This window comes from Copadichromis virginalis, linkage group LG16 (assembly GCF_057382275.1).
Source record: "Copadichromis virginalis isolate Kocher_CV1m ecotype Utaka linkage group LG16, C_Virginalis_male_GT1.1, whole genome shotgun sequence".
NCBI classification, from domain to species: Eukaryota; Metazoa; Chordata; class Actinopteri; order Cichliformes; family Cichlidae; genus Copadichromis; species Copadichromis virginalis.
In genome coordinates, this window is record NC_140633.1 from 4025477 (window position 1) to 4036224 (window position 10748).

The 10748-nt window shown below is 43.0% G+C and overlaps 1 protein-coding gene across 1 annotated transcript in view; it reads left to right on the plus strand.

The window, feature by feature from the left end:
* The window catches only part of LOC146690102 (contactin-associated protein-like 5), a 139864-nt gene that overhangs the window by 66937 nt on the left and 62179 nt on the right, over positions 1-10748 (plus strand). The window contains exons 5-6 of the mRNA XM_085434936.1: positions 4483-4686; positions 5030-5214. Of these exons, the coding sequence (XP_085291062.1) occupies positions 4483-4686; positions 5030-5214 (389 nt within the window). The remainder of the gene's footprint in view (positions 1-4482; positions 4687-5029; positions 5215-10748) is intronic.

The window sequence follows — 10748 nt, forward strand, 5'->3', positions numbered from 1 at the left end:
TCATGGATGCCTGGATGTTAAACTTAATTGTTCCACCTGGTAAAGCAGCAACGCTGATCATTTTATTAAAGGTGAAAGAATTTAGACAGTTTTTCAACTCTCAGTGATGCCGCAGTGTTTGTTTGACTTTGGGACCTGAAGTGGACAGAGTTTAGGACCCAGATTACTCTGCGAGGTTCCTGACTACGGCAGCTGTAATGCTCCGACAATCCATCAGGCGGTGCGTCTTCGTAGCTTACCAAAGTCGGACTAAAACATTTTTGGACAGATTTCTACGCGCCATGTAGCACATAAAATCGGTTCGAGGTCAGTAAGCACAACCAGAATTCATACATAAGGCACACTGTCGCTTTTGAGAAAATTAAAGCATTTTAAGTGTGCCTTGTAGTGTGTAAAATACGTTATACAGAAGAAAAGAATATATCGCGATATATATCGTTACCGCACATGCTTCAAATTATACCGTAATATGGATTTTAGGCCATATCGCCCAGCCCTAGTTTCACCCCAAGTCCAGCACTTGGCTGTACGCTAAGTGGAAGGAAGGAGGCCGGGGACTGGTGAGTGTCAGCATGAGACAACGACAATCCACGATGTTCAGGAGACGCCCACTAGGGTGGTGGCAAATGGCTGAGCTAAGATCCTGTGGGACTTCAACATACATACGGGCAAAATGGTGATGGCTAACCAATCAGACATAGTAGTGGTGGACAAGAAGAGGAAGATGGCTGTAGTGATAGATGTAGCGGTTCCAATTGACAGCAACATCAGGAAGAAGGAACATGAGAAGCTCGTGCAGTACCAAGGCTCCAGAGAACAGCTCGAGAAGATGTAGAGGGTGAAGGTAACAGTGGTCCCAGTGGTAAAGGTTTGAATCATATCTATCTATTAGACTCCAGTTTACCCAAGTAAATGGAAAACCTTCACACATTAATTATGGAGTTCCACAGGATCCTACATTGGGGCCAGTTCTATTTACATTATATTATTCTTCCCTTAGGGAGTATTATTAGATATATCATACACTTCCATTACTATGCAAATAATACCTACACGATAGCCATGATGCACAGTTTTGTCTATCTATGAGGACAAACACAAATTAGTTAAATTGCAGGAATAACTAAAAGCAGGGGTGGAAGAACTCAAGGGCTGGTGTCCTGAACGTTTCCGATGTGTCCTTGATCAAACACAGCTGATTTAAACAGCTGAATGACCTCCTCAACATGTGTCTTAAGTTCTCCAGAGGCCTGGTCATGAACTTATCATTTGATTCAGGTGTGCTGACCCAGGGTGAGATCTAAAACCTGCAGTCTAGAGTTCCCCATCCCTGCATTAAAGTATGATCTGTATGACCTCTGATTTCCAGCTTCTAAAATAAAAACTGAGGTTATTGGAGTAATTTTTGACCACGCTATGTCCCTACATAGCAAATATGCAGGGATGCTTTCTTGTATGTACACAATATCTCTAAAATTACAAACATCCTGTCTTAGAGTGCTGCAAAAAACAGTTAATTAAAGTTCATTACTTCTAGATTTGGACAATTATATATAATCATTATCAGCTCGTTCTAACAGCTCCATGTAAAGACTTCACAATACTGCAATAAAGGGACTGACGGGGACAGAGACATATTATATTGCTCTCATATTAGTTTCTCTTTAGTGGTTCCGTGTTAAATCTACAATGAAATGTAAAATCCTATATAAAGTACTCACATACAAGGTCTTGATTAATCAGGTCCTATCATATCTTAAAGACCTCATAGTACCGTATCACCCCCGATAGAGCAGTTTCCTTTCAGATTGCAGGCTTACTTGTAATATTTAGTATTAAGTGGAAAGGAAGGCAGAGACTTCAGCCCCTTTTTATGTGAAACCAGCTCCCAGTTTGGATTGGGGAGACAGACATCCTGTAAACTTTTAAAGTTCAGTTTAAATAGTTTCTTTTGGATAAAAGTTTTGGTAATGGCTGGATCAAGTGACCCTGAACCTTTCCTTCGATGCACTCCAAAAAACATTTACCTCTTTTAACTTTTTATGTGTTTATAAAGCATTTTAATCATTAGTTATTATTATTCTCTGGCTTTTTTGCACAGTGTGTCTTTTGTCATTTCTCACAACCCCGACCGATCACAGGGAGTGTTTCATTTCTGCTGATGCCAAATACTTGCTCATAGAGGGTCCTCTGATAATTGGGATTTTCTCTCTATTATTCGAGGCTTTTACCTTACTATTTTTGTTATCTGGTGCTGAATGAATTCAGCTGAACGAGCTGGTGGGGCCGAGTTGCCTTTTTATTGTGTGGACACATACTAAAAAACATGTTTTATTTGCAGAATGCCAAATGCCTGAACCCAAGAGAGGCTAGGTACCAGTTGCTATTTAGTTGGTTTACCTTCATAATCACGTACTGTGCAGGTTTCCAAAATATTAACCTGAAGCTCTCGTCTGACAGTTCTCCACAGATTTCAGCTTTCCTGAACCAAGATCCTTCCTCACTCTTTCAGTGCCATAGAATATATCTTAGCCTGGACAGTACTAAATGTGCCAGGAGTAAAACTGGAACTAGTAGGTCAGTTAGTAAGTAAGAGTAATAAAATTTCATTTGTTTAGCACCTTTGATAACAATCACAAAGTGCTTCACAGAAAATAAAACATGAAAACAAAAATTAACCAAAGCCAAGTTTAAAAAGATGAGTTTTTAGCTGTTTTTTAAAAAGAGACCACTGAGTGCACAGATCTCAAGCTCAAAGGGCGAGAGCTCCAGTCTTGGGGCCACAGTTACAAAAGCTCTGTCACCTGTCGGTAGCAGCCTCGTATGATGGACAACCAGCGAGCCCTGATCACATGACCTCAGGGACCTGCTGGGGAGGTATGGATGTAAAAGAGCTCTGAAAAGAACTCCAAGATTCCTGGTAGGAGCACAAACGGACTTTGGTTTTCTCCTCATTATGTAGAAAAAAGTTATCAGTCATCCAACCTCTAATGGAGTCTATGCACCTATGCAAAATCTGTAGTTTGGAAACATCTTGGGGCTCAAAGGAACCCACCCAGTGTCTCAGCCCATCTAGCAAAATATGATGATCAACAGTATCAAAGGCAGAGGTCAGGTCCAACTCAGCAAAACGGAGCATTCTCCTCATCACATCAAGACATCACTGAACACTCTAAGAAGTGCAGTTTCAGTAGAGTGGGCTCCGCGGATGAATTTATGCAGAGTGTATCCAGAACAGTTATAAGCTGCGTAGCCACAACCTTTTCTAAAATCTTAGCAATGAATGGGAGTTTTGAAATTGGTCTATAACTGCTAAGCAGAGAAGCGTCAAACTTGGGTTTTTTGTTGCAGCTGTTCCTCTTCCTGTTCCCTATTGCCGTATTGGCACTTACAGAACCTCCGATTTTTTTGTGGCCGGCCTCGATCGGAAGTAACAAAGTCATACTAGCCATCATATACAGATTTCTAAGAGACCTACTGTCATTGAAACAGCAAACTGGTTAATCATGTGTTCCAGCTTTATGGCATTCCTTGTGGCATTTAATGGAGGTCCCCTCTTTGTCTCTCAGGTCTCAAAAATCTTTGCAAGCTAAACTTAGTTTGATCCTTAATCTAATGGAGAAATGGTGAAAACTAGAAACAGCATTATGGTGTTTGATGTTATCAGATCCATGGTCCTGGAGCTCTCATTTGGCCTGGTTAGAATATCTGCATAATACATTTACCTCCTCTGCAACTGGTCACTGCTCTTCTGAAGCCTCTTAAGCCTCTTAAAGCTTCCATTGTTCCCCATTCTACAAGGCAGTGACTGTCCCATCGGTTTAACACTATCTTTGCCAACATGTGCATGGAAGCAGGCTATCGCAGTTCTTCTTCGAACTGCTGAACAAAATTGCCACCCTGCAGACAGGAGGAGAACCCTGTCTGCCCAGTATGTTCCAGAACGTTTGGCTTCCATCAATGGGACATTACGTTGATGCACCTTTTAAAATGTACAGAGCAATAGATTACCTGTATCCATGATAATCACTCAAACTTGCACATTTCTCAAATAAAGCCAGTGTCTTCCAGTCTTCTGCCCACACTCCACTGAACCACTCTCTCTTTTTCTGGATAGCTGCCTAACTGTCTGCTGCTCGTTCAAAGCCGCTGTTCTGGAAACTAACAAGCAAGATGTCAAAATGACATTAAAAATACCTCTTCTGCCATTGTTTACATCCTCCGATGACCTCCCTGCTCGGTACCAGTTGGGAAAATGTATTCCTGTCGTTTGATTATCTTTACGTAAAACGTTTAAACCACCAAGTTGTCTGAGTCTGCTCTCAGGTCCAGTTCATGCTGAAAATATGACAGTATCTGCACTGTGATTTGTAAGATGCACATGAGCTAAGACAACCAAATAGATATTAGACACACTTTAATTGTCCTTTACTTACAGTCACTGACGTAATACTGACTCTAGAGTTGATCCTTTTCTTGTAGAGTCATACGTGGCAGACTTTGATGGCAGAAGCTCATTGCTGTATCGGTTCAACCAGAAGTCCATGTCGACGGTCAAGGACGTGATCTCTCTGCGCTTCAAAAGCCATCAGGCCGAGGGCGTATTGCTGCATGGAGAGGGGCAGAGAGGAGATTACATCACCCTAGAACTTCACAGAGGAAGACTGGACCTCTACCTCAACTTAGGTGAGCTCTGTTTTTCCAGTGTTCCTGTGGTCATTGACGTGTCATTGCTAGAGATGAAGAGCGTGAGTGTGTTTGAGGGGATATGGGGCCTTTAGAGGAGATATATTTTGGAGGATGTCTTTACGATTAAGTTATCATTGGCTCAACCTGAATGTATAATAAGCTCACTGAATGTGAAGAGTAGTGCTGTTCCTCACAAACGATACTGAAAGGTACAGACCAGCTTGGCTTTGTTGAGAGAAGTTTGAGAAGCAGTGCCTACTTCCACCTGTACATACACAAATACAGCGTCATTACTGGAGATGTGTCTGCTCACTGTCTTCTTGGTCTTCTGTTTGTAAAGATGATAGCAGAGCGAGGTTCAGCAGCCATCGTGTTCCTGTCACTGTGGGCAGTCTGCTGGATGACCAGCACTGGCACTCGGTTCATATAGAGCGCTTCAACAAGCAGGTTAACCTCACAGTGGACTCCTACACACAGCGCTTCCAAACCAAAGGGGAAGGACACTCACTGGAGGTGGACTACGAGGTGAGTCCATGTGCTGACTGGATTACAGACAGTGGAGGTTAGACAGCAGTTAATGGATTTAGCTGCTGAGGATGAGACAACCCTGTCATTATTAAAGCACTGATGAACTGTGCTCATGGTGCTAAACAGACTCTCACCTGAGTATGTCCTGAAAGAGGCTTTATTTGAAATAATCATTTGAAAAACAGAGAGAAACAGAAATAGCAGACGGGTCATTTTTGATTCCTCAAAAGAACAGCTGCCTGCCAAGAACGCTGGCAGCCTCTGCAGACCTTTACACAGCATTTAACATTGTGTGACTCTGCATTGTATGCTGTGCAAACAGGGACATTTTGCTTTAACCCCCAAAGACCTTGGATACATTTTAGCAAAAAAAAAAAAAAACATACCTAGATTCAGTCGGTAAACGCTTCACAACTCTGCAGCCGAACTATACAACCTTGGCCTCTCTGGACACGAGACAAATGGCCCCAGAAACTGTCCTTCAGTCTTATTAAGATTAAAGTGTGAGCAACAGCCTTATGACCGAGAAAATATCGATGCTATTAGTGTGTTTAAGAAAAGGTTTAGCTCTACCAGATTTGATGCTTCACAAATCACAATTTAATCACAGCAGTACTAGGGGGTCTTATTATTGTAGCATACGGAGAGCTGTGCAGACTCTGCTTGGTTTGTGTATTAATAAGAGATACATCCGTGTCCCAGTACTGGGACTGGCGGACTTAAGTGATTCTAACTTTATTTATTGTAAACCCATTCAAGCCATTCATGAACAGAATGTTCATCCTCAGTACATCTGGAACAAAACCAAAAACCATACATGCAGTGGAGTCTAAACAAAACAGAAAACAGTCCAGGGCCTTGGCCAGGAGGACAAAACTAGCAGGAGGCTGACACAGAGGAATTCTGGAGGATGACTGGGAGGCCAGCAGCAGAGATCAACTCTTGATGGAAAAGACGTGGCCTATCTGGAGACTTGGCCAGAGATTACCGATGACTGAAGAGGTCGGACTCCTCTGGTGGCTTGGCCGGGAGCCGGAGGCGACATGGGAGGAGACGGGACTCTTCTGGAGACATGGACAGAGGCTGCCACTGCGACGGAGACCCTCTGGTGACAAGGGCGGAGGTGGCTTGGATGGAGTCTGGCATCCAAGTCCATGCCAGGCTGATATGTCCAGGTGACTGGACAGGACAACAACCACAATGAAGATAATGGAGCCACTTAGACAGGTTGATCAGTGTCTGAGGCAAGCAACCGAGCTGGAGTCCCACCTTTTGTCCAGGGCAGAATGTCGGCAACGGCATGCATGGAGGAGACTCTCTGGAAGCCAGCGGTGACAGTGATGGGACACCGCAGCAGCTACACAGGTGGCCGACCGCCACAGCGAGGAGTTACTGGCTCAGGCTTTGGCTCAGACAGAGCAGGACTGAACACAGCAGGCTGAGCGGGGCCCTGTGGCTCGGACAGTACTGGCTTGGGACGCTCAGGGTCAGACATAGACAGATCAGGGTTGGCATGAAGAGATAAATGCTATAGAGGAATATGCAGTGAGGCAAATTCACACGAACCCAAACATGTTCATGTGCAACTCTGGGAAATGTAGTTGATCGAGTATAGGAGGCTAAACCAGCGGCTTTTGTCTGCTTCTGTTGCTTTGAGGAACAAAGTTCATATACAGTGGGGCAAAAAAGTATTTAGTCAGCCACCGATTGTGCAAGTTCCCCCACCTAAAATGATGACAGAGGTCAGTAATTTGCACCAGAGGTACACTTCAACTGTGAGAGACAGAATGTGAAAAAAAAATCCATGAATCCACATGGTAGGATTTGTAAAGAATTTATTCGTAAATCAGGGTGGAAAATAAGTATTTGGTCACCTCAAACAAGGAAAATCTCTGGCTCTCACAGACCTGTAACGTCTTCTGTAAGAAGCTTTTCTGTCCCCCACTCGTTACCTGTATGAATGGCACCTGTTTGAACTCATCATCTGTATAAAAGACACCTGTCCACAGCCTCAAACAGTCAGACTCCAAACTCCGCCATGGCCAAGACCAAAGAGCTTTCGAAGGACACCAGGAAAAGTATTGTAGACCTGCACCAGACTGGGAAGAGTGAATCTACAATAGGCAAGCAGCTTGGTGTGAAAAAATCAACTGTGGGAGCAATCATCAGAAAATGGAAGACATACAAGACCACTGATAATCTCCCTCGATCTGGGGCTCCACGCAAGATCTCATCCCGTGGGGTCAAAATGATCATGAGAACGGTGAGCAAAGATCCCAGAACCACACGGGGGGACCTGGTGAATGACCTGCAGAGAGCTGGGACCAAAGTAACAAAGGTCACCATCAGTAACACACTACAACGGCAGGGAATCAAATCCCGCAGTGCCAGACGTGTTCCGCTGCTGAAGCCAGTGCATGTCCAGGCCCGTCTGAAGTTTGCCAGAGAGCACATGGATGATACAGCAGAGGATTGGGAGAATGTCATGTGGTCAGATGAAACCAAAGTAGAACTTTTTGGTATAAACTCAACTCGTCGTGTTTGGAGGAAGAAGAATACTGAGTTGCATCCCAAGAACACCATACCTACTGTGAAGCATGGGGGTGGAAACATCATGCTATGGGGCTGTTTTTCTGCCAAGGGGACAGGACGACTGATCCGTGTTAAGGACAGAATGAATGGGGCCATGTATCGTGAGATTTTGAGCCAAAACCTCCTTCCATCAGTGAGAACTTTGAAGATGAAACGAGGCTGGGTCTTCCAACATGACAATGATCCAAAACACACCGCCCGGGCAACAAAGGAGTGGCTCCGTAAGAAGCATTTGAAAGTCCTGGAGTGGCCTAGCCAGTCTCCAGACCTCAACCCCATAGAAAATCTGTGGCGGGAGTTGAAAGTCCGTGTTGCTCGGCGACAGCCCCAAAACATCACTGCTCTCGAGAAGATCTGCATGGAGGAATGGGCCAAAATACCAGCTACTGTGTGTGCAAACCTGGTAAAGACCTATAGTAAACGTTTGACCTCTGTTATTGCCAACAAAGGTTATGTTACAAAGTATTGAGTTGTATTTTTGTTATTGACCAAATACTTATTTTCCACCCTGATTTACCAATAAATTCTTTACAAATCCTACCATGTGGATTCATGGATTTTTTTTTCACATTCTGTCTCTCACAGTTGAAGTGTACCTCTGGTGCAAATTACTGACCTCTGTCATCATTTTAAGTGGGGGAACTTGCACAATCGGTGGCTGACTAAATACTTTTTTGCCCCACTGTATGAGCTACATTTGTTACTGTTATTATCAGCTGTATGAGCCAGTTAGTAATTAATATTGATATCAATATTAACACTGTAGCTGTCCTGTTTATAGTTAAATTCAGTATTTAATTTAAAAATTGTTTGCAACCAACATATGGTTGATTAGTGAAGTCGTTAGCATTGATAAGAAGCTGTGAAAAAAATAGATCTAAAAACTGTTTTTCTTTTAAATGAAGATTAAAATACAGCATGTGTAATAACTATGGGGACATTACGTAAACATGTTATTGACAAGAATGTCAGGCTAGAACAGGCTTTCATCTGCTGCTGCTCTGTTAGAGAAAGCTTTTAAGTCTGGCTTCATTCACAAGAGTGAGGTCATTAGTGAGGTCATTAGTGACATCATTAGTGAGGTCATTAGAGGTCAGGCCCTGATGCCAGCTCATAGTGCTTGGATATGGAGTTCCTCATTATTTCCTGGGGCATGGATTGGGACGTTCTTCCATTAAAAATAAATAAATGAAAAAATGTAACATGTGCTTTGCTCCTGTTACATTAACAAAGGAAAAAGTCTTCCCTCAACTGCTGCGGCAATAAGACCACAGGGGAGTCATATACAGCATGTAACAGGTGTGATGTAGCTTTGGAGGCTGTGAGTGCTGCTCATAGGGGGTCATGTGATTGTTGGGTTTCTCTCTGTATCTATGAAGCGCCTTGAGGCGACTTTTGTTGTGATTGTGCTATATAAATAAAATTGAATTGAATTGAATTGAGTGTTACTCCGTCAGCATCTGCCATAGATTTAATAAATAAATGAACGCTGATATCTCCTCTTTTCACAAACGCATTCATTACCCAACCTGTGCACACACACACACACAAGCCCGTTCAGCTATCTTAGTGAGGACCTTCATTGACATAATGGTTTCCCTAGTTCAGGGGTCACAACCTTTTACACCCAAAGAGCCATTTGGACCCAGTTTCCACGCAAAAGAAAACTCTGGGAGCCGCAAATACTTTTTGACATCTAAAATGAAGATAACTCTGTATATATTCTTTTTTACCTTTATGCTTTGTGTGAACAACTAAGGTGTGTTGCTTATGAAATCCATGAAGTGCTACAGAGAAAATTACATTTTATTTATGTAATTAACACATTTAGATCTCTTAAAGAAATATAACAAAAGCAAAGCTGAACTAAAATGAAACAAACAAAACAAAAACTGTTGTGAGTCATCCTCATATCGCCTTTGGGCTTTTGGAGCCTTGACTTGACTTTTAAAAAATAATTGGAAAAAAGCTCGATGCTGCTGAAAGAGGAAAAATAGATATTTGCAAAATTCTGCCTAAATATGTATTTTACCTGGTTAATGTGTGTGGCGGGGCGTGGTCTGCAGCACCGCTGCAGGGGAGGCGGACGCACCTGAAAAGTGGTCAATAAAGAGAAGCTGAAAAGCGTGTTCATGCAAACATCGTCGGGTCTGCCGTGATATGTTTACAACGGGACTTCTGCTCCTGAACCTCTGCGCACAGCGTCTGCAGGTCGGGGCTGTACGAAGTCACTTTATCTCTACAGGACTGTAAGCTGTCGTCTGTGAGGCGTGAGCGTGTTTGTTTTAACATAGTTCACGGTGGAGCTGCTGACATAATGTGGATCTGAACATCCATAACTGGCCTACCTGGGGTTGAAAGTCTCGATAAATGCACGCCGTTTCGGCGGGTACACCGGCTTCTGCGAGTGTGACGCTTATTTTGAGCGATGAAAAAATTATAGAATATAATTTAATTTTTATATTTCAATATCACAATAATCTTCCAATGTAGAACTACAAGGTAAAAAAGAACTAACATAAATAAAATACACTTCAGCTAAATACTTCTAATTTATTTTCCCAAACCACACGGAGCCGCAGTATAAGGACTAAAGAGCCGCAGGTTGCCGACCCCTGGTCTAGCCCCTCACCCTAACCATTAAAAATGAAGGCCTGACCCTGACCATAACCTAACTGTAACCCTGACACTAAAACCACATTTTGAGCCTCAAAAATGCTTCAAACTTGTGAGGACCGTGGGTGTGTCCTCACAAGTGACTGTTGGTTCTCAAGTATAGTAGAATGCAGATTTCGGTGCTCACAAAGATAGCTAGACAGGAACACACACACACACACATAAACAAACACACACACACACACACACACACACACACACACACACACACACACACACACTTCTATTTATGTTTTGTGTTTGGTATTTTGCATATACTTTGG